At 39.8% G+C, this 27696-nt stretch overlaps 2 protein-coding genes across 2 annotated transcripts in view; one reads left to right on the top strand and one right to left on the bottom strand.

The window, feature by feature from the left end:
• Positions 1–388: 388 nt before the first annotated feature.
• On the bottom strand, positions 389–16247 carry ndufaf7 (NADH:ubiquinone oxidoreductase complex assembly factor 7). The gene is made up of 10 exons (XM_043695546.2): positions 16108–16247; positions 15479–15654; positions 14750–14830; positions 13449–13559; positions 11762–11975; positions 10058–10116; positions 8142–8255; positions 6602–6745; positions 4766–4939; positions 389–800 (listed from the first exon to the last, which is right to left on the bottom strand). The coding sequence occupies exons 1-10, from the start codon at positions 16178–16180 to the stop codon at positions 591–593; spliced, it is 1356 nt and encodes a 451-aa protein (XP_043551481.2). The 5' UTR covers positions 16181–16247; the 3' UTR covers positions 389–590.
• Positions 16248–16473: 226 nt separating this feature from the next.
• Positions 16474–27696, top strand: part of cebpz (CCAAT enhancer binding protein zeta) — a 40090-nt gene continuing 28867 nt past the window's right edge. The window contains exons 1-2 of the mRNA XM_043695536.2: positions 16474–16643; positions 25147–26645. Coding sequence (XP_043551471.2) covers positions 16485–16643; positions 25147–26645 — 1658 coding nt within the window. The 5' untranslated portion in view covers positions 16474–16484. The remainder of the gene's footprint in view (positions 16644–25146; positions 26646–27696) is intronic.

Here is a 27696-nt window from a genome sequence, read left to right as displayed (position 1 = left end):
TAGTAATATTTTCTTGAAGCATCCAACAATCAGCATCTGGTAATGACCAGACGAGAGGTTCATCTGATCCAGTCTGTCTCAATAATATTGTTAAATGAGCAGGATTGGTAGAGGGACGTTTGGGAGAACAAAGTGACAGCCATCCACGTGGTTGGAGTGAAGAGTGGAATGGATACTTGCCATTTGTTCCCATCATTCTCATGGCTTCATGCCATCCAGAAATGAACAGTCTGCTTCAGTCAAGGGCGAACCTGTTAGTGTACACTCCTTTAAGCAGATGGTACACATTGCAGCCATGATATCCACTGCTTAATGTACAATTGCAATTTAGCAAGTTTATTTGAACAATAGCCACAATTTTTAATACTAAAAAATAAGAACAGTACCATTATTAGAAAACAATTTAATATGTGAAGTTTGAGTTTTGAATTTACATAGTATGAAATAAATTAATTTCCCTTTCATTTTCTTGTTGTGAAGTTGTGCTTTTCTGAAGGTATATGTACAAGTTCAGTAATGATGTTACAATAATGATACCAAGCCTAAACTTGATACTGTAGGTTTTTTCAGCGTGTGACTTATGGCTTTCTTTACAACTGCAGTTCACTGAATCCTGCAACAGGTGGTGCTGTTGGACCATGTTTTATGCTCCTTGTATCGTTGCTTGAAATTAATCTATCACAAGGTAACAAGGCAAAAAACTTGAATCGATTCCCCATTTTCTCAGGATTCATGATCATATCATAGGCATCAATCAAACCTGTACATGTGGCTGGGTCAGATGTATTCCTGAGCAGTACCTGAAAGGAGAATAGAGTGGTTGTTGACTAACTATAAATAACTACAAGAACAAGAGTCTACAGCATGGAAACAAATCATTTCATGCTAACCATGTTCCCTAACTAAACTAGTCCCACCTGCCTGCACTTGGCCCACATCCCTCAAGCCTTTCCTATTCATTTACTTATCCAAATGTCTTTTAAGTGTTGTCCCTGTACCGGCATCCACCATTTCCTCGAATGTTCATTACACACATGAACCACACTATGTTTAAATAAAAGTTCCCCTTGTGTCCTTTTTAAAATCTATCTTCTCTCACCTTAAAAATATGACCCTAACTTTTGAACGTTCCTGCCCACAGCTTTGATGCTACTCACTATTTTTCTTGTATGCAGAAAGCTGACTATAATAGGAAACTTCTAGTTATGAAGTATTGATGGACAAAATTGATCGATATAGTACCTTTCATCCCCTCAGGCTATATTAGTCAATCAAAAAGGGCTACTTTGTTATAAAATCATTATGTAGTCAAAATGCCCCATTTCTGGTTTTGCATTCATAACCATGATTGACACTTCATGGAATATTGAAAGAATGCTATGTTGCTGGAGGTGACATCCTTTGAGTAAGAAATTCAAACCAGGGCCATTTGCTTGTACAATTACTGTTATACATCTAATTGTAACACTTGAAAACTTCCTGCACTGCTTCAAGTTTCCTAGCCAAAGTGCTGCTCTCAATTACCTAAACAAACTAACTGGTTACTTATTCACTTGCTGGTTGTAAATTAGAGTGAACATAGCCGCTACATTTGTGGACATACTTCTTCAGTATAGACAGGAATGATGAGATGCAACACTTTCCTAATTTCTAGAGGCTATAGAATGCCATGATAGTAAAATCAGCCAAAAACCCAAATCTAGAGGTGAGTTTTAATGAATCTGTCATTGAACCTCTGAGATAACCTGTGATGACCTGTGAGAAGTGTAGATCTAAGCAGACTGCTGCCATATCAGCATGTCTAAATTAGTAAATGAAGTGTTCAAAAGTCCTATCAGACCATATGGCTGCTCTAATTAGTTAGAAATGACTGGTGGTGGCTTAACCAGAGAGTCACCATACCTCAGCTGAGGGGAGAGTTTGAGAAGCAGAATCCTTCATGGTAATCCCAGACAGTTCAGGGATTGAACTCACTCTGCATTTCAAACCAGCCATCCAACTCAGACTCCTGCTAGTAAATACCGTTACAAGAAACACCTTGAGGTCTGGCCTCAGTTCATCTGAAGAGATGAACCTTTACTAAAACATCAGAAAACTATTTTGTTCTTAAAGATTGAATTGCACTATTGTATTATTAAATTTGACTGGTTGCCAGCATCACATCAGCTCTTTTTATTGTACTAGACTTGACACACATGAATGCTTGCCACTTTACCAGACCCGAGCTAGAACTATTCTGAAGTACTCATACTGGACTATAAATGTTAACATTATTTTTCTGTCCACAGATGCTACCAGACGTGTTGAGTTTCTCCAGCACTTTTTTTTTCTTGATTTCCAGAATCTACACTATTTTAAGACAAATCTCACATCTTAATCATGCTCCCATATAGTGGTAGACATTAATCAGTGAAGGGAGCTGCAGAATTCTGGCAGTGATTAACCATAGTCACTACTTGGAGCTCTCTATCCTGGAAAAGGAAACTGCTTCAATGGTGAAGGCAAAGGAGACAAAGCTGATGGGAAGCAAAGCCTAAGATAAGAAGCAAAAGCAGGGGGTGATAAATGCACGAGCCAAAATGTGGAATGGGGTAGGAGACAATGATATTAAACTGGGTTGGTGACCTAGGGGTGCAGGTTCATAGTTCCTTGAAAATGCATTTGCAGGTGGACAGGGTGGTGAAGATGGCATCTGGCACGCTTGCCTTCATTGGTCAGTGCATTGTATAAAGGAGTTGGGACATGTTTCAACTGCACAGGACATTGGTACGGCAGTGTTCTAAAAGTGGCCTCCAATTCTGGTCTTCCTGCTATAGGAAAGATGCTGTTAAACTTGGAAAGGGTTCAGAATAGATTAAAAGGGTGCTGCTGGGATTAGAGGGTTTGAGCTATAGGGAGAGGCTGAACAGTCTGGGCCATATTTCCCTGGAGGATTGGAGGCTGAAAGGTGACCTTATAGAGGTTTCTAAAATCATGAGGGGCATGGATAGAGTGAATAGACAAAGTATTTTTCTCAGGGTAGGAGAGCCCTAAAGTAGAAGGCTTAGGTTAAACTGAGAGGGGAAAGATTTAAAAGGGACCTGAGGAGCAACCTTTTCATACAGAGGGTGGTGTACTTATGGAATGAGCTGCCAGAGGAGATGGTTGAGGTGGGTACAATTACAACATTTAGAAAATCATCTGGATGGGGACATAGATAGGAAGGGATATGGGCAAATGCTGGCAAATAGGACTAGATCAGTTTAGGATATCTGGTTGGTGTGGGCAAGTTGGACTGAAGGGTTTGTTTCCATGCTGTATAACTCTGTGTAACAAAAAGAACATGAAAACCAGGTACTTTTTCTCTAACCATGTTTCCTCACAATGCAGTCATGAAGAGCACCTACCTCGAGGTCAGCAAATGAACAGAGAAAGTAGACAAGCAAACATTTGTGCTCTCTACTGTAACTTGTCAATTTAAATAAAAGAAAAGCTTAGAAATTGCTGACTTTGCTATGAATTTTAGGCAAAGTCTTTTCCCTGGGGTCAGGAAATCCAGAACTTGAGGGCATAGGTTTAGGGTGAGAGGGGAAAGATATAAAAGAGACCTAAGCGGCAACTTTTTCATGCAAAGGGTGGTACGTGTATGGAATGAGCTGCCAGAGGATGTGGTGGAGGCTGGTACAATTGCAACATTTAAGAGGCATTTGGATGGGTATATGAATAGGAAGTGTTTGGAGGGATATGGGCCGGGTGCTGGCAGGTGGGACTAGATTGGGTTGGGATATCTGGTCAGCATGGACAGGTTGGACTGAATGGTCTGTTTCCCTGCTGTACATCTCTGACTCTAAAGGATTGTTTTGCAATGTGCTGTCTAGAAGTAGAAGTAGAAATGCAATGCAGAGGTAACCAGCTCACTGAATATAACAGAGCTGTACAAAACAAAGTTCCAAGTTGGATGAAGTTTTGTGCTGAATAAGCTGAGCAGTGACATTTGTTCAAGTCCACTGCTATCTCTCCACATTAGAGAATATCACTGAGGTTCTTGATCCTGAAAATACACCTGCTGGAAAATTTACTTAGATGCATGTTGGCTGATGTTAAGGCTTGTAAGGCTGCCATAACCTATCTCTCTCCATTACCTTGTTATCCATCATTACCTAAACCCCACTGCTGAGAAATAGCAACTCTGATGAGGGAACAGTGAAACTGCATTAATTGAGATGATCCAGAAACTTCAGAAAAGAGGAAAAACTGAAGAATTAGAACAACAAGTGTTCACTTCTTAATATGGAAATGCCAATGGTGAAGCATTTCATTCCTAATTTACTGCAAAATATATTCATTTTTGACAGCAGTATTCATTCAGATTTATGAAACTAAGACTAACTTATACAGCACAAGGTGAGGAAAAGATATGATTAGCACTAATTATGCAGTACATATTGGGAACTGGTCTCTTGTTCAAATCACTTGTTGAAAACATCTGTTACGGCTCTTTATCACTCCAACTAAATCAGTGCTCTTGTTGCAGAAAACTTGTTTTGTATTTAAAGCAACACAGTTTTGTTCTAGTAAGTCAACAAGTACCAAAACAAAACTGCATTATGAGGACTCTTGGAGTCCAGGGCCTCAGTTTGAAAATTCAACTCCTGAGGAAATTGCCAATGACCGCTCAGGAGAAGATCATGTGGTTTGGGATTTACACTGGAACGAAGACAAAAACAGACTAATATGAAGACAGAAAAACAGAAGATTATATACATTGGTGCTGGTAACATCATACCTGAAGTCTCACATCAATGCCCATATTCTTCAAAAACTCATGCTGGGGAATTGGTCCTAGGGAGGACACTTTACCCTTTGTCATTTGCCGAAGGTAGCTGAAATCGACATCTGCAGTCAGGTCTGCAGTTCCAGGTGCTGTGAGCACATCATGCTGCTGATGTCCACGAAAACCCTTTACAAATAATGGTTATTAAGCATAAAAACAAATCATAGTGGCAGAAAAATATCAATATTATCTGAGGTTATCTCCTAAGTGGAGACTAAATCATGGATTTTTATCTGTCTGTACTTGAGTGACCATCTGTAGAAGCAACCAAATGAGAAATAGTTTATTCAGAGTCATTTACTATTCATAAAATAAAAAGACAATATGCACTCTATGAAAAATGTTTTTGATGGTATTCAATTAATTAGGCCGGAGTTATTTTCGTAAAGGAAGTCACATGAATGGATTTGAAAGATGTGCCAATGAGATGTAAGCCACATTTGGCCTCAACCTGACATCCTTTCACCACCTGGAAAACACCTGAATGTCAACCCTGCTAACTTAACACTTAAATTATGCTGAAAAGAATGTCCTCTCTTAAAAACAACTGACTTAAATAATAAAAGAAAATGAGCAAGAAAATGGGGTGGTAGTATTCTATAAATTGGCAGTATTCTATAAATTGATATCTTTTTGTTTAGCTGAGACTTCTGTGGAAATATAACTCAGCAATGTGCTTCAGCTTATTGTACAGCTGAGATGGACTACAGCAAATCAATACTTCATTGACTTAATATGATTCTGTACTTCCTTCATCTCAACAAATCCATTTACCCTGACACTTTCAAATGTAAGATGGCATTAGATTAGCAATGGTATAGAAACAGTGATGTCACATTGCACTGATATTGCCAGTACATACTCAAAAGGTCAACATGAAATTTCAAAAGGAGATCTTGAAATTAATATTTGTGATTCACCAAGTTGAAATAGCTAAATGCCAAAAAAAACCCTTTAGACTCTGACTGTGACTATTTTCTACTACATAAACCTGGAAGACTTAAAAACGTTCATCACCTTTCAACCATAGCGGGTTTAATTAAAATGCAAATTTTGAAATAATTGTGGAAATAATAAAGACTAGTTCCTTTTGGAGATCAATACATTATAACGGTCCTTTCAATGATAGTGGGGAATAGTTTGGCAGCAAAAATACATCAAGTTTCTCTAAATAAAAATTCAAAAAAGCTATCGCTATGAAAACGTTTCATTTATGAAATGTCTATTGAAAACATAGTTAGCCAAAGGGAGTATTGTATTTTGAAAACCATTTATTTACTGGATGGGTCAAGTTAATACCCGGATGAAAATTTTTTTAAAAAGAGCTTTCAGATCACATCAATAACTTCTACTGTACTGTTTTGTGTTTATTCACGCTGGTGTCAATGTTAACCTCTCTATGACTAGCTAAGGTCATAGGGACACAGCTGAAAAACAGTAACTACCACCCAAACAAACCATGCACCTGTTAAGATTGCTACTGAGGAGCATAGTTTGATGTATGCGAGTTGTAGAGTTAAGATGTGCTATTATAATATCTAACTCAGTTTTCCACAGTGCAGTAAGGAGTCTCATGTAAACTTAACAGCTGGTGATTCAACTTTTATTTAAATTCTACAGAACACAAAGTATGAAACACAGTACAAAAATCCACATTTAATAATGATAGGATACAAACCTGTAAAGAAAATGAATTGCAGCTCTGTGGCAGATGTCTGGGCTTCAGTAGTTTGATCGGAGATCTATGAACACTAAAGGTTTGTTAAGAATATGTTTAATTGAACTTACTCTAAATGTGTCAGTTTTTGTTCCATTATGGCCATAGTCAGCAATCAGCGCTGCTCCCCCATCTTCAGTGATCCTGCTGGCTAGATTCTGAACAATGATACCAGCCTCAGGGCATATCTCTATATGGTCTCTTTCATCATCGCTCTATTTGGAAAGAAAATTAAAGATTTCTACTACAGGCAAAGAAGAATCACTGAGTAGAACTGGCATATTTCAGCTTCCAAAATAAATTTTAAAAATATAGAGAAAAATGGGTATTTAATCAGTTCTGAACAGTCACCAATAATATAATGATGCCTATTGCCTGATTTATTTAGGCAACCTTTTCCCTCACATTTTTTATTCACACATGGGACATGGGCATCACTGGCTCGCCAGATTTTAATGCCCATCCCTCTTGCCCTTGAACTGAATGGATACTCGGCCATTTCAGAGGGCTGTTGAGAGTCAGCCACATTGCTGTGGGTCTGGAGACACATTTAACCCAGGCCAGTTGAGGATGGCCAATTTCCTTCCCCGAAGGACAGTAGTGAACCAGATGGGCTTTTCTGACAACTGGCAGCAGTTTCATGGTCATCAGTAGATTCTTAATTCCAGACATTTATTATTGAATTCAAATTCCACCAAAACGACGTGGTGTAATTCAAACCAAGATCCCAGAACATTAGCTGAGTTTTTGGATTAATAATCTTGTGGTAAGACCACTAGGTCACCGCCTTCCAGATATTTTGTTAAAACTGGTGAATTTGTACACTGAATTCACTAAACATCAAAAGCAAATGCCCATTTCTCTCTCTAGAGATGCTCCCAAACCTGCTAAGTTTATCTAAAACTTTCTGCTTTTATACCCAAAATAGGAAAGCTCTAATCAAACCTAACTTTTAATATACGTATCAGAAGTTATACAACCCACTGCTAATGGATTAGAGCAATCACAGAACTTATATAAAGGAATACAAGATTCCACAATAGTCAATATTCTTATTGCAGCTCTCGAGTTGTTCAATTATTTACACACACTTCTAATTTCACAGTCATCCATTTTAAGGACCTCCACATGTCTCCAGAAGCAATTCAAGTTCATTCTCACCAGAGGTTTTGCAGTTAGAGCTGCTTAACCATATGATTAATCCAAATCTGAAAGACATAATATAGAATTGTACGGAGAACCGTTGATCACCATCCTTTGTGGCATGGTATATTTGCCCATTACTTTGATGCGTCACAGTACAATATGAAAAACAAGCTAACCCAAGATAAAGATTACTGAGCTTTCTATCCTGTCCTTTTTTTAAACTTCTTTGTACAGCAAATGTGATAAATACTGTACAGGAGCTTTTTATTTCAACTGTTTTTAAAGTGGATGTTTTCACCATGAATTCCTGCTAGGATTTTCCCACTTTTCTGCTCTAACCTTATTGTACATTTGGCTCAAATCTTCTTTATGCAGGAGGGCTTTGAAGGAATTCATTGACTTGGATAGTTAAAAAGTGAACAAACTCTACAAATACAGGTGCAATTTTTTTAAAAAAAATCTCACCTGAATTAATGCTTTGGAAGCCAAAGTAGCATGAGGTGCTAGAACAAACCGAAGTTTTTCAGGTGAATTTGGTTCAATGTCTATCAATACCTCACGCCATCCAAGCTTCGTTTTCTGCAAGTGGTGAGCAGTTATGAATTTGAAAATCATGGCTCAGGTTGAAACATGTACAGTTCATATTTTATTGCACGCTTGGTAAATTAACTGATCAATTTTGCCAGAGTTTACCTTATTTAAGAAAAAGGCACAATATGTAACAAAAGCAGTCTTTTTTAAATAAAAAAAAATAGTGGTTTGAGACTGTTCAGGGGCAAGATTTTCACTATTCACCCTCAGCAGTTTCCATTGGTTGATGCAAGAAACATGTTTCTCAAATGGTGGCAATATTGCTGTTCTGCATTCAATTTCCCTGCAAATAGTTTTGCAAAAGGAGTATTCAAACACACAGCCTGCAGGCTGTTTTGGTTTTTTTTTTGTTTAGTTCCTTTTATTTTGTAAACTTTGCTTTAATTCAGTTCACTCCAAAAAAAGATTATTCAAATGTATGTAAAAACAAGGTCATCCTGAAGGTGGCTGTGTTTTATCATGTGTGGTGGGTTGAAATAAAATTAACTGCAATGTTTGCATATTTCCTGATGACACCAAACGGGGTGAGAATGTAATTTCTGAACAGTGTGCAAGGCTTTATGGGATTTGGGCAGTCTAAATAAATGAACTGAAACATGGCAGCAGGATCAAAAATAAATAAATATGAAGTTATTTGCTTTAGTAGAAAAAAATAGAATATTTCTTAAACGGTTGGCAAATGCAAGTAACCCAAGAGATCTAGGAGTTCTTCTCCCCAAATTAAAAAAAAAGCACAAAAGTGCAGCTAGCAATTAGAAAGGCAAATGGTATGTTCACATTCATTTCAAGAGGACTGAAGTGCAGAAGCAAAGATAACTTGCTGCACTTGTATAGCAGCTTGATGAGACCTAGTCTTTGTGAGAACAGCATTCAGGAGGTGATCAAACATTTCCTAGGATGGCAGAGCAGGCTCGTTGGCCTGAATGGACTACTGTTGTTCCTATGTTCTCTTGCTAGCTTTCTTGACACTTCCAAAGAGTTCCTATACTACTTGGAACACAGGCATGTCCACTTCTAACAATCTCAAAGGCACCTTTCCTCTACCACAGGTTCCATATTGATAGGGTACTTTACCTCTCCAAAAGCATATCCCAACATTCCAAAGAGCTATGTCAGTCTGTGACCTTCTGCCAGATCTAAAGCTGCATTTTGGTTATCCCACGAGCGCAAATGAGATCTGACTGAGGTATGTGTGCTCTGTCTCCATGAACCAGAGACGTGCAAATCAGAAAACACCTCAATTCTGCCCAATGCAAAAATAGGTTGAGTCAAGGGATGTGTATTGCAATTCTGTACGTCCACTGCCATTTTCTGCAGAAGATTTCAGGCCAGAGTAACACAAGTACAAGATTTTAGTGGTAAGCGAAACTGTAGACAGGCTGCTATTTTAGCAAGCTTCCTTTATAACGGCACAATACCAGCTGATGTCAAGACCAAAATCATGTTTCATATGCAAGTTAATTTATTTAAACAAACATGCTTGATGCAAATGCTGTAACTGTTGGATTCTAAGTATGTAGTGGACTTCAGTTTTAAAAAAACAAGCGTAACAAACATATTTGAGTTTCACAATAACAAATGTTAATATGGTTAAAATGAAAATTTTTCAGTTGCTTTGAAACAATGAGGGTCAATGGAAAATTTCTATCAAATATATTATCCTAAATGATTCACTTACACCTCTTGGGTGAAGTAGGCTATGTAAGATTAACGAAATGAAATTAGGAAATAAAGGTGGGAAAGAGATACAGATCAGTATTGTTAGTAGCTTGCCAAATTTGATATATTACCTGGAACTTGTGTATTGGAAGTACATCAAAAAACTCATGTGCAATATAAAAGCTGAATCCTGAAAAAGAATGGACCACAGATGGATCACATTTATATGTTAATAAGGCAGAAAAACCATTTCTTGATTCCAACAATATTTTACAATTAATAGCAATCTTTCCATAAAACCATAAGACATAGGAACAGAAATTAGGCCATTCAGTCCATCAAGTCTACTCCACCATTCAGTCATGGCTGAGAAGTTCCTCAACCCCATTTCCCACTTTCTCCCCATAACCCTTGATCCCCTTGATACTCAAAACATATCCGTCTCAGTCTTAAATGTACTCAATGACCTGGCCTCCACAGCCTTCTGTGGCAATGAATTCCACAGATTTACCACTCTCTGGCTGAAGACATTTCTCCTTATCTCCATTCTGAAAAGGTCTTCCCTTTACTCTAAGGCTATGCTCTCGGGTCTATGGTCCATGGTCTCTCCTACCAATGGAAACATCTTCCCTACATCTACTCTGTCCAGGCCATTCAGTATTCTGTATCATTCAATTAGATACCCCCTCATCTTTCGAAATTACATCCAGTATAAACCCAGAGTCCTCAAACACTCCTCAAATATTAAGCTTTTCATTCTTGGGACTACTCTTGTGACCCTCCTCTGAACACGCCCCAGGGTCAGTACATCCTTCCTGAGATATGGGGCCCAAAATTGGGCACAATACTCTAAATGTGGCCTGATCAGAGTGTTATAGAGCCTTGGAAGTACATCCCTGCTCTTACATTCAAGTCCTCTCAAAATAAATGCCATCATTGCATTTACCTTCCTAACTACTGACTCAACCTGCAAGTTTACCTTGAGTCAATCCTGGACTAGAATTCCCAAGTTCTCTTTGACTTCAGACTTCTGAATTTTCTCCCCATTTAGAAAACAGTCCATGCCTCTATTCTTCCTCAAAAGTGCACAACCTCACGTTTTCCCACATTGTACCCAGTCTGCCACTTCTTTGCTCGCTCTCGTAACCTGTCCGAATCCTTCTACAGCCTCCCTGCCTCCTCAATGCTACCTGTTCCTCTACCTGTCTTTGCAAACCTAGCCAGAATGCCCTCAGTTCCTTCATCTAGATTGTTAATGTGTCAAGCAACTATAGGAAAAGGATGTTCTTTCCCTCTAACCTTTCTGAATTACAAATAAACAGATAATTAGACTCATCCATCCAGCCGATAACAGATCGGGTTTAAAAGGTGTGAACGCAATTCTGATGAAACTTTTACAGTGTTAAGAATGGGAAACTATAGGCAAGTAGTCAACTGTATATGGTTAGTATAGAGTAGAATGATTTTGAAACAACCTGAGCATCTAATTTTCAGGAAATAAGTGCAGAGATAGTACTGAACTGCAGCATTGATGCAATATTTTGAATCTAATAATAGTAAATAAAAACCATAACCAAATTCACGCAAATAAATTAAGTAGGCAGATTTCAGAATAATTTATAAATTACAACATATTTAATCAACTTCATCTATTTAAGATGTCCCTCTGCAAAGATGATGTTTATGGTATGTCCCAGGTATCACATTTTCTTCTGTCACACTTAGGTAAAGTATGTCCCCCACATTTAAATTTTTCTATTTTATTTCATTATGTTACAAGTTATTTTCTTAGTTTTTCTTCTTTTACATTTTACTTAATTGTTGAGTGGTCTCACCTCTGGGTACATCCTGTAGATCCTTGTACCAGGAGATTGGAAGCCCTGTTTTGGTTGTACCTGTTTTATAAATTGCACCATTTGGATCATGTCTTAAATGCTGCTCTCCTTCAGTCAGAAGCTGCGCTTGAACTTCACCAAGCTTTGGGCTCACCTCAACCAAATGCACTGAAATTTCAGATTCCTTCAACATAGAATTGAGTTGGCTGAAAACCTAATTGTATAAATACAGGTTAATTGTTAAAATTAAAGTTTTTTTTATAAGAAGTGTATTTGAAGTAAATGACAATAAAAAATAATCTCCTTATATAAAAAGGAAATATCACAATATAAAACCAAGATTGTGTATTTATTAAATGCCTCACCATAATTTTGTCCCTTCCTTTATTTATTCAACAATATTTAAATATTTATTATCTTACCTATTCCCTGTGGAAAATTGGAGTGTCACATTAAAAATAAAAAATTCGTAAGATTTCACTAGGGTCTGGAAACAACTTTGAAAAACTCTGCGGTGGTAAATGTTGTATCCATGTATTGTGCTCCTTAACACAGAACTACCATTCTCATTCTGGAATGATAAAAGGTGTCTGTTCAATTTATTTGAAAATTGCAAATAGATTTACTTAACAGAAAAACACTTTTGTTTCTGTCTATCTGCAAGTTATGTACACATCCTTAGTGTAGTATTCTGCTGCCCAGAGTCCTCATCACTGCTGATCATGTGGTGTCATCCTGTCAAGAACTATGACTCATTGAGTGAAAAAGAATTCTCCTTGTCTCGATCCTAAAACGTTTACCCCTCATTCTGAGGCAGAATGCCTTGATTCTAGACCACTAAGTCAGTGGAAACATTCTCCTCTCTCTGCACTGTCAATCTCAACAGGATTTTGTGTATTTGAATGAGATTACCTCATTTTTTAAAACTCCAAAAAAATATAGATCCAGTTAATTTAATCTTTCTTCACTGGACAATTCTTCTATCCCAACAATTAGTTTTGTTAAACTGTACCATGTAGATGATGGCTTGAGAGGGGGAATCAGAGGTGAGTTATTTGCCACACAATTTCCACCCTCTAAGTGGCTTTGAATTTGGTTGTGGTCAATATTTTCTATAGATATTTTTTTTAAAAAGTAACAGAAGGGTAGTGACAGATTTCCACCATGTCACTAACTTTCACTTATCTTAGATAGGCAAGGGATTTGCCATTAGTGAACTTTTCAACATTTATAAATTCCTCAAGCCTCATAGGAGGAAGGAAGGAAAGTGCCAAGTCTCAAATGTGCATCCTTTAAATCAGAAAAATTGCATTTAACTAAAATACTGAAAAGTCAGTTTTGCTTAGCTAAATTTATAGAAATTGACAGTGTGATGAAAACAATGAGCACATATCTCTGATAATGTTGAAATTAAACTGTCAAATATATTTCCTCACTCTTTCTTCAAATAGTACAATATTTGATGTAGGAGTTTTGCATATACTTTCATAATCATCAAACACTGTGAAGTCATAACAGTGAAGGCTTTGGATGAATTAAAGAAAATTCTAAAAGAGAACCATAATTGCTATATGCTATCACAATGTTTAAAAGCATTGGAGACAAGACAGAAATATTCATAAGAAAATTCACACTTTGGGATTTAGGTTTGACAAGTTGTAAAATTAAGAAATAATTGATATCTTACCCTTAGAGCATCACTCGCTAAAGTACCCCTGCCAGGTCCAAGTTCTACTAGTTGAAGTGTTTTTGGTTTACCAGCAGCCATCCATTCGCTTATGCACCACACTCCAAGTAGCTTGGCGTGGAGGAGAAAAAAATACTTTTAGATAACTGTTTAATTTAACTAGTCCAATTTAAATACAGGAATTATTAAGTAACTACAGTGAATCTAATAGTGCAGCATTACTATTATCTATGCAATGCACCCTCCTTATCAATGGAAACACTTCAATATATATATTAAACTTTAACAACTTGATACACCATGATCAATTAAAATTGGAATCTAGCTCAAGAATCAGCACCCAACTCTCTTTCATTCTTTAACTTCCTCTTTAGCAAGTATTTTAACAATCTTGTAAAAGTTTTCTTTGATGGGTATACAGAGGAACCTCAATTATCCAAAGGACAGTGACTATTTCGTTCAGTTAACTGAATGCCGGATAACAGTTAGCCAAGCATCGGGACCTGCGATCTTGTTCGGATAATCCAAAATTCAGTTAATCGAATGCCGGATAATCAAGGTTCCTCTGTAATAGGAAAATTAACGAAGCTGAAGCATGGGTCTTTTCAATGCTGTTCTAACAACATCCAATTTGGTTGATTGGCCATTCATCTCATGAACTTAGAATTAGCCTAGAGATAATAAGCAGGAGGAAAATTCCCATTTCACCAAAAATGATTACCATTTGTATCAGTCAATTTTAGGAGAAAGTGAAGACTGCAAGTGCTGGAGACCAAAGTCAAAACATTTGCACTGGAAAAGCACAGCAGGTCAGGCAGCATCCAAAGAGCAGGAGAGTCGACATTTCGGGCATAGCCCTTCATCAGGAATTGGGGAGGTGGGGCGGGGGAAGCTGAGAAATAAGTAAGTAAAGTGGGAGTTGGGTAGGGGGATGGTAGCTCGGAAGGCAATAGGTAATGCAGGTGGGGGGTAATAGTGATAGGTTGGACAGAAGAGTGGAGCAGATAGGTGGGAAGGAAGCTGGCAGGTAGGACAGTTCAAGAAGACAGTGCCGATTTGGAGGGCTGGATCTGGGATGGGGGGGGGGGAAAGAGTCAATTTTAGTAATGCATAGGCTATTAGCCATTCTATAATAGGTTACATTCTAAAATTCAATTAAATCCTAATTTATGACAATCAAAATTACTCTGCTAACCTTTATCTATTTTGTACAAGCAATAGTAAGGAAATAGCTTTCTTGCTTTTGACTTTTCAGGGTTCCACAGAATCAAAACAATTACACAATGCACTGCTAGACTTACTTCTCCAAAAATCTGACTAATTTCAGGTGAGGTAATGAAGTCTCCCTGTGGTCCGAGAACATCTCTGTGTTGATAATATCCCTGGAACAGAGTACACAAATATTTTCAGTTAACAATGCCCATTAAAAGAAACCCTTTGATGAATTACATCAATTTTTTTAATATACAGCATGCTAATTGCAGGAGTAGAAGACTGTTCAGTAACTATCAACACAAGTACAACTAAAGAAAAAAAAAGAAAAAAAGATAAAAAAGCAAAACTCTTTCATACTGTCAGCATGTCTCAAAAAAACCTTATTGCAAATGAGGTATTTTGGTGTGTAATCACTGTAATGTAAGAAATACAGCAGTGAATTTGTATATAACAAGATTTCACAATCAACCACCTGATAATGGAGAGATGTGAAGTTGACTGAGGGATAAATATCGGCCAAGGGGTGAGGGATAATGATCCTATTCGTCCTCAAATTAACGCAACTGTATGTTTTATAACTACCCAAGAAAACAGAAGGGTCCTGTATTACTTGAATTCTGGCACCTCCAAGACTGCAGCACTTTCTTGACTGGAGAGTAACCTTGATTTTTGTGCTCAAGTCCTACACCAGGAGTGGAATTCACAATATTCTAACTCAGAGGGGAGAGTTTTTATTGTGTGGTTTAATTTGTAGCATTAAAATAACAACCATTGCAAAGATGCCAAGTTTTAATAGTCAATGAGGAAATACATACTGTGACAGGATTGGTTAAAACTTCCCTCATATATTCTGCTACTGAAATTGGGCCTGTTGATTTTATTTTTGAAATAAAGTGCTTTAGCATTATACTATCTTGGTTGCCTTCTTTCATAATTTGTGAAGTTCTGGAACATGATCTCATCCATTGGCCTGCCCACAATCTTCCACAAACTGCAAGAAATGGAAAAGAAGATTGAAGTAAAGTTCCAGTTACATAGAAGAAGCATTTTACTAACGTGACAATTTAAGCCAATGCAACACTTTAACTACACATTAAGAACAATTGTTTCTCCCAATCTTAGCAACGAAAAGAGATCAGAATCTAGAAATCATCAGTTTGGTTGTACTTCAAGTATGAGGAAATTTTTTTTTTGCGTTAAGGCTGGCAGAACTGACAATTTCTGCTTCACCTAAACTTCAACCATAAGATCATGATTGAAACAACAGTCCTCATTTTCAGTAGATACACATAACCTAGGCTTTCCATACGTGTGAAATATTCAGAATGGTACATAAGATCAGCAACATTGGCGAGACCGCAATTAAACACGTGGAGATTTTAAAAAATAACATGCAAACCAGTAACACAGGAGATTGAAAGAAAAACTTATTACTTGGCAATACCTGAAGAGCTTTTTCGAGAAATGTAGAAGGAAACTCCTGCACATAAAGGTTTTAATCCAGGAAAGAACCTCATTTTATACAGTTTTATCGTTCCCTCATCTAGTCTCAATAAATGACAGCAAGTTCACAGAAATCAACAAAACCACAACCTTTCACCATCGACCTCTGACCCCTCACTCCGTCAAGGTCATATGCTCTAGACAAAATCAATAAATTGAAATTTTATATATATTTTAGGATATCAGCAGGATATATATAATATTTATTTGTTACTTGTAAATGGGCACTTTTATTCGTTTTTACTCTTTAAAAATTAAAACGTTTTATGGATGGGGCAGGGCCGGAGCTGCGCATGCGTACGGACAGCGATCGACAACATGGCGGCGATGGAAATGGATGTTAAGACGCTGTTGGAAAATTCCGACGCAGAACAGGAGGAGGACGAAGGAGATCGCGACGAGTCGCAACGTCGCGATGCAAAGGATACAGGCGAGGAGTTCACATTGAACCTGGTGCGGCAGCTCGGAGGGACTAAGGTACGATAGAGAGAACAAGAGAAAGGGACAGTATGTCGCTTTCCACGTGACAGTGAGGCAAGGAATAGGGAGAGAGTGCAGTTGAACATGTGGCTGCAAGGATGGTGTAGGAGGGAGGGCTTCAGGTATTTGGACAATTGGACCGCATTCTGGGGAAGGTGGGACCTGTACAAGCAGGACGGGTTGCACCTGAACCAGCAGGGCACCAATATCCTGGGAGGTAGGTTTGCTAGCACTCTTCGGGGGGAGTTTAAACTAATTTGGCAAGGGGATGGGATCCGGACTTGTAGTCCAGCAAGTAGGTTAGCTGTTTTCAGGATGTCCAAGAATGTAGGGAGGCTGTGGAGAAGGTAGCACTGACGGGGAATACGTGCGGACACAGATGGGCTCGAGTGTGTATACTTCAACGCAAGGAGTATCAGAAATAAGGTGGGTGAACTTAAGGCGTGGATCAGTACTTGGGACTACGATGTTGTGGCCATCACGGAAACGTGGATAGAAGAGGGACAGGAATGGTTGTTGGAGGTTCCTGGTTACAGATATTTCAGTAAGATTAGGGGGTGTGGTAAAAAAGGAGGGGGTGTGGCGTTGCTAATTAGAAATGGTATAACGGCTGCAGAAAGGCAGTTTGAGGGGGATCTGCCTTTGGAGGTAGTATGGGCTGAAGTCAGAAATAGGAAAGGAGCAGTCACGTTGTTGGGTGTTTACTATAGCTTTACTATAGCCCCCCCCAATAGCAGCAGATGTGGAGAAACAGATTGGGAAACAGATTTTGGAAAGGTGCAGAAGCCACAGGGTAGTAGTCATGGGCGATTTCAACTTCTCAAATATTGATTGGAAGCTCTTTCGATCAAGTAGATTGGATGGGGCAGTGTTTTTGCAGTGTGTCCAGGAAGCTTTTCTAACTCAGTATGTAGATTGTCTGACCAGGGGGGAGGCCATATTGGATTTGGTACTTGGTAACGAACTGGGACAAGTGATGGGCTTGTTAGTGGGTGAACATTTTGGTGATGGTGACCACAATTCTGTGACTTTCACCTTGGTTATGGAGAGAGATAGGTGCTTGCAACAGGGCAGGTTTTACAATTGGGGGAAGGGTAAATACGATGCTGCAAGACAGGATCTGAGGAGCATAAATTGGGAGCATAGGCTGTCAGGGAAGGATGTCGTTGAAATGTGGAACTTTTTCAAGGAACAGATACGACTTGTCCTTGATATGTATGTACCTGTCAGGCATGAAAGAGATGGTCGTGTGAGGGAACCTTGGTTGACGAGGGAGATTGAATGTCTTGTAAGGAGGAAGGTTACATAAGGTTGAGGAAACAAGGTTTAGAAAGAGCGTTGGAGGGATACAGGATAGCCAGGAGGGAACTGAAGAAAGGGATTAGGAGAGCTAAGAGAGGGCATGAAAAATCTTTGGCGGGTAGGATCAAGGATAACCCCAAGGCCTTTTATGCGTATGTGAGAAATATGAGAATGGCGAGAACGAGGGTAGGTCCGATCAAGGACAGTAGTGGGAGACTGTGTATTGAGTCGGAAGAGATAGGAGAGTTCTTGAATTAGTACTTTTCTTCAGTACTGACAAATGAGAGGGACCGTATTGTTGAAGAGGAGAGTATGAAATGGACTGGTAAGCTAGAGGAGATACTTGTTAGGAAGGAAGATGTGTTGGGCATTTTGAAAAACTTGAGGATAGACAAGTCCCCTGGGCCTGACAGGATATATCCTTGGATTATGTGGGAACCAAGAGAGGAAATTGCAGAGCCGTTGGCAATGATCTTTTCGTCTTCACTGTCAATGGGGGTGGTGCCAGGGGACTGGAGAGTGGCGAATGTTGTGCCCCTGTTCAAAAAAGGGAATAGGGATAACCCGGGAATTACAGGCCAGTTAGTCTTTCTTCGGTGGTAGGCAAAGTAATGGAAAGGGTACTGAGGGATAGGATTTATGATATCTGGAAAGACACTGCTTGATTAGGGACAGCCAGCACAGATTTGTGAGGGGTAGGTCTTGCCTTACAAGTCTTATTGAATTCTTTGAGGAGGTGACCAAGCATGTGGATGAGGATAGAGCAGTGGATGTAGTGTACATGGATTTTATTAAGGCATTTGATAAGGTTCCCCATGATAGGCTTATGTGGAAAGTCAGGAGACATGGGATAGTGGGAAATTTGGCCAGTTGGATAGAGAACTGGCTAACCGGTCGAAGTCAGACAGTGGTGGTAGATGGTAAATATTCAGCCTGGAGCCCAGTTACAAGTGGAATTCCGCCGGGATCAGTTCTGGGTCCTCTGCTGTTTGTAATTTTTACTAATGACTTGGAAGAGGGAGTCGAAGGGTGGGTCAGTAAATTTGCAGATGATACGAAGATTAGTGGAGTTATGGATAGTGAGGAGGGCTGTTGTCGGCTGCAAAGGGACTTGGATATGATGCAGAGCTGGGCTGAGGAGTGGCAGATGGAGTTCAACCCTGTCAAGTGTGAGGTTATCCATTTTGGAAAGACAAATAAGAATGCGGAATACAGGGTTAACGGTAGGGTTCTTAGTAAGGTGGAAGAGCAGAGGGATCTTGGGGTCTGTGTTCATAGCTCTTTGAAAGTTGCCACTCAGGTGGATAGAGCTTGTAAGAAGGCCTATGATGTATTAGCGTTCATTAGCAGAGGGATTGAATTCAAGAGTCGTGAGGTGATGTTGCAGCTGTGCAGGACCTTGGTAAGGCCACATTTGTAGTACTGTGTGCAGTTCTGGTCGCCTCATTTTAGGAAAGATGTGGAAGCTTTGGAGAGGGTGCAGAGGAGATTTACCAGGATGTTGCCTAGAATGGAGAATAGGTCGTACGAGGATAGGTTGAGAGTGCTAGGCCTTTTCTCATTGGAACGGCGAAGGATGAAGGGTGACTTGATAGAGGTTTATAAGATGATCAGGGGAATAGATAGAGTAGACAGTCAGAGACTTTTTCCCTGGGTACAACAGAGTGTTATAAGGGGACATAAATTTAAGGTGAAGGGTGGAAGGTATAGAGAGGATATCAGGGGTAGGTTCTTTACCCAGAGAGTAGTGGGGGCATGGAATGCGCTGCCGGTGGGAGTGGCAGAGTCAGAATGATTGGTGATCTTTAAGTGGCAATTGGATAGGTACATGGATAGGTGCTTAAGCTAGGACAAATGTTCGGCACAACATCGTGGGCCGGAGGGCCTGTTCTGTGCTGTAATGTTCTATGAAGCGCAGGTCCCTCTGCCCACGTGGGGAAACGCTGCTGCTGAGTCTCGCTGACTACCAGCTAAATATCCTGAAAGGGAGAGGCTTGAGCTGTCTCTGTCAGTGCCGATGCCCCAGCATGTGCCTGTCCTGGCTCAATTTGGTGGTACTCTCGCCTTTGGAGTGGATTCAATTCCCACTCCAAGATACTTGAATACAAAAAATCTAGATCGATTTCCTGTACAGTACTGAAGGTATGCTGCGTTGTTGGGTGTGCTGTCTTATGGCTTGTCAAGTGGATGTAAAATATTATTTGAGAAGAAGGGGAGCAATGTCCCTGGTGATCTGGTCAGTGTGTGTCTCTTAATGGACAGCAGAAAAACAGATTATCTGACCACTACCATACTTAGCTATTTGACAGTACAGAATTTGAATATTATAGGGGGCGAAAATCACCTATGTTTAATGCCACCTTCTGCAAAGGGGGCTCAAAAATGTTACCCTTTTCCTCAACTGAGGATTCCCTGTCACCATAGTTTATGGGATGCTCAACCATGTCTGACCTATTTCCTGCACTTATACCCTGCACTTAACGCTCGGCGGTTAAACGTAACCCCGGAGCAGACTCACCGAACTGGAGACTTTTCCAGCTAATATACTCTTTTCCAGATATAAACATTCATGTGAACAGCAGAGCAAGGCTAAAAAACACATTCCATTCTGGTTACATACAGATAAGAAGATTCACACGGGGAGGTGTGTAATAAGATTCACACGGGACTAAGCAACACCTCCATTCCGGTTAGATTCACACATGTATTGGGACATAATTTTTAACCGTTTCACCACATTCCACTGAATTTTACACCACATTCCACTGCTTGGCCCAATACATGTGTTACATTATGCTTAATTCAGTTCAATTCAATTGTGTTCAATTCAGTTCCGTCCATTTCAATTCAATTTAGCTCAGTTCCATTTTGTTCCGTTCAATTTGATTCACTTCAGTTCCACTCAGTTCAGTTCAGTTCAATCCCATTCAATTCTGTTAACTCCGCTTCAGCTTTTTGGACATGCCCACATCCTCCGCTGTACCCCAGGCAAGGGGTTCTTCGGCAGGACTGGGATCCTCTCTCAAACAAACTGCCACGTACATGCCCACATCCATGCCATCCCGGGACGGTCGGGACCTCCACAGTTTGTTCTTCTGGTTTCTTAGTCTTTTTCCAAAACATTGTTCTGTATCAAAATCTCTCCTCAATTGCGATTGATCCTGCCGACTACGCCAAATGTTTTAAAAAATTCTCAAGGTCAGGTTCGTAGGAGAGTAGTCTGACACAGAACAAACGACCAAGAGGCGAGTCTGCTAGAATATGGGCATTTTATTCCCCGCAGCGTCGCCACAACCAGGTCCAAACAACGGGTCTGGCTTATACTCACTCTACATGTTACCGGAACTGGGAGCCGTCAGTTCTCGTAGAGCGGTTGCCAACAACCCACGCTCGGCGGTTAAACGTAACCCCAGAGCAGACTCACCGAACTGGAGACTTTTCCAGCTGATATACTCTTTTCCAGATATAAACATTCATGTGAACAGCAGAGCAAGGCTAAAAAACACATTCCATTCTGGTTACATACAGATAAGAAGATTCACACGGGGAGGTGTGTAATAAGATTCACACGGGACTAAGCAACACCTCCATTCCGGTTAGATTCACACATGTATTGGGACATAATTTTTAACCGTTTCACCACATTCCACTGAATTTTACACCACATACCCTCACCCGGTCTCTTTGACAAAAGATCTGCACTTCTGCTCCACCAGCTCCTGCATCCAAAGGATCATGAGCTGCTCTTTTTGCCATCTCCAGGAGGATGCCTCCTGGCACATATTCTCTTCCCTTCCCTTGTCAGGATTCTGCACGGATCATTTCCTTGAGTACACCTTAGTCCACTCCTTCTCCATTCCCAATTCCTCCTCACAACCCTATAGCATCTTTCCATGTGATCGCTAAAGATGCAACATTTATCCTTTTCTTTCCTCTCTCCTCCCTGTCCAAGGTGAAGGAGCAATTTATCTGCACCTTGTTTCAATCTAATCTACTGTGTTTGCTGTGTACAATATGTCCTCATTGGGAGATGAAACTCAGGTGAGTTACTTCTTTGCAGAACACCTATGCCCTATCCATTAAAAATAACCCTGAACTTCTAGTTCAACACACCATCATGTTCCCATGCCAATGTTTCTGTCTCAGGCCTGCTGCAATTGCTTTAGCAAAGCTTGACAGAGCTGGAGAAACCGCGTCTTGCCTTCTGTCTAGGTAGCTTACAACCTTCAATGTTGTTAACAATTTCAGAATGTGAACACCCTCAAGTTCATTACCAATCTCCACACTCCTTAAAACTGTGTTCTATGGATTTCTCTCAGCACTACCAACCCATTTTCAACACTTGCACTTCTTGTCAGCACGCTACTCAGCATTATCTCCCTATTGGCTTATTATCAGTCCCTTTTTTCTCTCCTTCAATCTCCGTGTTCTATTCTCTGATTTCCCCCAACCCCATCATTGGCACAAATGCCACCCTTTTCCACTTGCTTTCAGTTCTGATGAGGTCACTGGTTTTAAAACATTAACTCTGATTCTTTCTCTGCAGATGCTGCCAGACTTACTGTGTTTCTCCGGCACTCTATTTCTGTTTCAGATTTCCAGTGTCTGCAGTCCTTTGTTTTATTTCAACATTTATATTGTTTCAGGACAATGTTGATGAGTTGGCAGATCGACCGATTGCTAGAATTGTTGCCATAGAGATTGCAATTGTCAGTGATAACATAGTTAGCTGTCAATCTTTTTAAATTTCAATTCAGGCAGGTTGACAGATGAGTCAAGACATTTTCGGAGAAATGAATCAGAGAATGGGGGGTTGTCCCCTGATTGGTTCAGTTGAAACAGGCAGTGTGTGTGTGTACACGTTCTTTCTGTTTCAAAGAAGAGATTGATGTACTAATATGTAGCTTCCAGTACATGTAAGTGTGCTCCACTGCAAGCCTGATTGATAGTCAGTGTAATACTTTGCACACTAAGAATTGTTTAAAAATTGTTGTCAATTCACAAAATTACTGCATTGATTATTTTGTAAGTGCAAGCTGGTTGATTTATGATCAGTACTTTGTTGCAAATAGCCAAAGATAAATGTTGTGTGATATAATATAACTATACAGCACAAGAACAGATCCTATGGCACACCAAGCCTGCATCGATTCTTAAACCTTATTTCAGCCCGCTTCTTATTCCCCTTAGGTGGTTTCTATCCCTCTGTTCCCTCCCGTTCATGTGTCTGTCGAGGTACACTTTAAATGTTGCTGACATGCCTGTTTCCACCACCTCTACCTGCAGTACTTTCCAGGCACCCTCCACCCTCTGTGAAAAAGTTTCCCCACACTTCTGCTGTAAACTGCTCCCCATCTTCTCACCTTGAACCTGTGCCCTCTTGTCGTTGACCTTTCCACCCTGGGAAAAAGCCTCTGATTATCAACATCTTCTGTGCCTCTCGTAAGTTGTGGACCTCTATTAGGTTGCCCCTCAGCCTCCATCTTTCCAGTGAAAATAATCTAAGTTTATCCAACCTTTCCTCATAACTAAAACCCTCCAGACCAGGCAACATCCTGGAAACCTTCTCTGCACCCTTTTCAAATCATCCACGTCCTTCTGGTACTATGGCAACCAGAACTGATTATTCCAAACGGGGCCTAACTAAGGTTTTGTACAGCTGTATCAGAACTTGCCACCTTTTACATTTGATATCCCAGCCAATGAAAGCAAGCGTGTCATATGCCTTTTTGACCACCTAATCCCTCTGTTCCTACTTTCAGGGATCTATAGAATGATGGTGGCTCTGTGGTTAGGACTGTTGCCTCACAGCACCATGGACCCAGGTTTGATTCCAGCCTCGGGCGACTGTCTGTGTGGGGTTTGCACATTCTCCCCATGTCTGTGTGAGTTTCCTCTGGGTGCTCCAGCTTCCTCCCTCAATCCAAAGATGTGCAGGTTAGGTGAACTGGCTATACTAAATTGCCCATAGTATTTAGGGATGTGTACGTTAGATGCATTAGTCCGGGGTAAGTGTAGAGTAATAGGGTATGGAGATGGATGAGGATGGGTTACTGTTCGGAGGGTTGGTATAGACTTGTTGGGCTAAATGGCCTGTTTCCACACTGGGGATTCAATGATTACATGACCTGTACACCCAGATCCCTCTGTATATCAATGCTCCTAATCTACCAATTATTGCATAATTCGCATCTGAATTTGATCTTCCAAAATGCATCACCTCACATTTTTCCAGATTAAATTCTATCTGCATTTCTCTGCCCAAATCTGCAATCCATCCATATCCCGCTGTATCTTTTGACAACTGTACATCTCTATGACTCCTCGTATCTGCAACTCTGCCAATTTTGGTGTCATTTACATTTTTCTCCAGATCATTTGTATATATTACAAACAACAAAGATCCCAGCACTGATCCTGTAGAGCACCACTAATTACTGGTCTCTATTCTGAAAAGCATCCTCTGACTTCTCCTCTCTGTCTTCTATGACCAAACCAGTCTTGTATCCATCTAGCCAGCTCAACCCAGATCCCATGAGACTCTACTTTTTGTACCAGCCTGCCATAAGGTACCTTATCAAATAACCTGTTTTACAGATGGCTGAAATGCTCTGATTTGCTCAACTTATTATGATTCCAAAAAGAGGACTTTACCTGGGAGGATAAAATGCTATGAGTCATTTGAGTTGCTTTAACTCTTCTGTAGAAAGTAAGGCTTACAAAGCATGGTATTTATTTTGGTATTACACTTCTCCTTGGTGTTATCTCTCCCTAACCACCTCCAACCACAACATAGGATTTCTTTGCATTTCTACAATTTTGGCCTCTTATTTTCTTTGTCCCACTATTGTCAGTGATGTTTTCAGCTGTGTGGACCCCTAGCTCTGGAAATCCTTCCCTAAACATGTCTCTTTTAAGATGATTCTTAAAACCTATCTTTTTGATAAAGGTTTTGGACACCTTATTAATTTTTGGTTGTGATAGTGCTCTTGTGAAGTATGTTGGAAAATTTTACTACATTAAAGGCCCTGTAAAATCAAATGATTTTGAATTCTGTATACTTTAATCCTGCTCTAGATTAACAAACTGTCATGCATAATACCATCATATGCTTACACCAGGATAGTAGAACCTGATTTCAGTAAAATATTTGTGGTATTGACTCTTCTCTGGTAAAATAATTTCTTCTTCTCTGCAGGCAGACTATATAATGTTGTATTCGTTAAATGACAATGAAGAATTAATTGATGGTGGAAAAAAGAATGCAATAGATGATCTGAAAGAAGGTGAATTAGAATCCTTCATCAATAAAATAGGCATAAGGAAATATTCCAAATTTCTCCTGGAGAAAAATGAAGAATGCACTGAAAATGAAATAAAAAAGAAAGACAAGAATAAAAAACATGAAAAGGTGAAAGAGAAATTACAAGATAGAAGGGATGAACAAAAGGAATTTCCTGGAAAGAAGGAAAAAAGGCTCATCCAAGATCATGAAGTATCCAATCCATCCGAGGTATTAAGCAGGAAAGCTAAGAAACAGGTCACCTTAGAATTTGTACCCAAATCATACTTATTGATCAAACCAGGAGAAAAGTGGTATAATATGGAATATACCAATGAGCACAGTTCTCAGCCACAACATGAAACACTCATCTCACAGTATAGAAGTCTAGCTAAACAGCTGTATGAGCATGAGACCAATCTTTACAGGAGTAAGCAAAATATCCAAAAAGGAGCAAATTCAGCATGGATAAAAACTGTGGTCAAAACAGGCACACTAGCAGACAGAATGGCAGCTATGACACTTATGATACAAGATGCTCCAGTGCATACTCTATACATTGTGGAGGAATTAATCAACCAAATCAAGAAGAAAGGAAGTCGACGGCAATACTTAATAGCTTTGACTACGTTAACAGAGCTACTGATCTCTGAGTTACTTCCAGACAATCGAAAACTGCAAACTTTCTCCCAGCATCCCTTTAATAACCTAGAGGAACTTGCTAGTGGAAACAAAGATGCCAGAGACAAGCGTCTAATATTGTGGTACTTCGAACACTTGCTGAAGCATCAGTTTGCAGAGTTTGTGCAAGCCTTAGAAACTTTGGCCCATGACGCTGTCCAAGCAACCAAAGCTCGTGTCTTGGCAACAGTCCACGGGATTTTGTGCAATAAGCCAGAACAAGAGAAAGCCCTGTTGATCCAGTTAGTGAATAAATTAGGAGATCCACAATATAAATTGGCCGCAAAGGCCTCCTACCTTTTGGAAACTTTGCTCCATAAGCATCCCAATATGAAAACTGTTGTGTGTTGTGAAGTTGAGAGACTTCTGTTCAGGCCTAACATTAGTCTGAAAGCCCAGTACTATGCCGTTTGCTTTCTCAACCAAATGGTCCTGAGTCATGAAGAGAGTGATCTAGCTGGGAAGCTAATATCCGTTTACTTTTCATTTTTCCATGGCTATATTAAAAAAGCAGAACTAGACTCTAAAATGCTAAGTGCCTTGCTGTCAGGTGTCAATCGAGCTTATCCTTATTCCAAGATGGATGATGAAAAAGTGATGGAACAAATGGATACCTTGTTCAGGATTGTACATACTGTAAACTTCACCACAAGTGTCCAAGCACTAATGTTGCTATTTCAGGTGATGGATTCTCGACAAACTGTGTCCAATCGATATTATGTAGCACTCTACAGGTAAAATTTAGTCACATAATTATTTTTACAAAACGTACAACTGAAATTACTTAAAGTTTCAAATGGCTACAGAGAATATATGCTAGAATATAAATGCGATCTCCTTAAAGCCACAACTTTCAGAATAACATTGTGGCATGTGGAAGAAGTGCTTAAAATTATGATGTAATTGATTTTTCCAGTAATTAAAAGGCTTCCTTTTATAGAGATTTATCCATCTCACTATAAGTTTTTTCATCCATTTAAAGACCTAGGAAGAGGAATAAGCCATTTACGCCCCTCAAGCCTGTTCCACCATTCATTGAGATTGTGGCTGCTCAATAACATAAGTTTATACACAGGGGAACCTCGATTATGCAAACTTGATGGGCGGGCACTATTTCGTTTGGATAATGAATTTTAATGCCTTTCCTCTGGGGCTTGGAGTTTTTAAAGTCTACTCCTCAGGAGCAGATTACTGCAGCAGCAGCACAGCATGTGAGGCCCTGCCCCCTAACCCCGTCCAAACCCTGCCCCCGCTCCCAACCCTGTACAACACCGCCCCCAAGCCCGGGCCATACTGGCTCCCCTGTCCAACCCCGACCCCAACCCAGTGCATCACCGCCCCCGCTCCTGTGCACTGTTGGAAATACGTCTTTGATGTAATGTTTCTATCGGGACCTCGAGATTTCCTTCGGGTAATTCGATTTTCGGATAATTGGTATTCAGATAATCAAGGTTCCTCTGTACTAACTTTTGCCTCAGATCATTTGATACCTTTTTGGCTAACAAAAATCTGTCCTGTCTCACTTTTAAAATTAATGTTAGTATATCCTCAGTTCCCGTTTGCAGAGTTCCAAACTTCTTCTATTAGTAATTCCACTCCTAAAAGACCTGGCTCTCCCTTTTTTTTTATTGTGGACTCTAATTCTAGACTTAGAATTACAAAGAAATAACTCCCTGTTCCCCTTAATATCTTGAAATTTATAACATAACTCTTGAACTTTAAAACTTGAAGAAATATACCCTAATTTTGTGTACAATAGTTGCTTAAAGTCCAGGGCAATATATC

Source organism: Chiloscyllium plagiosum, unplaced genomic scaffold (genome assembly GCF_037043375.1).
Source record: "Chiloscyllium plagiosum isolate Xiang-an unplaced genomic scaffold, Cpla_swu_hap1 HiC_scaffold_10, whole genome shotgun sequence".
Lineage (NCBI taxonomy): Eukaryota > Metazoa > Chordata > Chondrichthyes > Orectolobiformes > Hemiscylliidae > Chiloscyllium > Chiloscyllium plagiosum.
This window is presented reverse-complemented; position numbering and strand designations above follow the sequence as displayed.

Bases quoted from the DNA above. Each gene is read 5' to 3' on its own strand.
- ndufaf7 (XM_043695546.2), bottom strand. From the start codon at position 16,180: ATGAGGTTCTTTCCTGGATTAAAACCTTTATGTGCAGGAGTTTCCTTC. The intron at 14,831-15,478 runs GTATGTATTTCC...ACTCTGTTCCAG, and splicing joins TTTTAACCAATCCTGTCACA to GGATATTATCAACACAGAGA. The intron at 801-4,765 runs GTATGATGTTAC...TTCTCCTTTCAG, and splicing joins GCATTGATGTGAGACTTCAG to GTACTGCTCAGGAATACATC.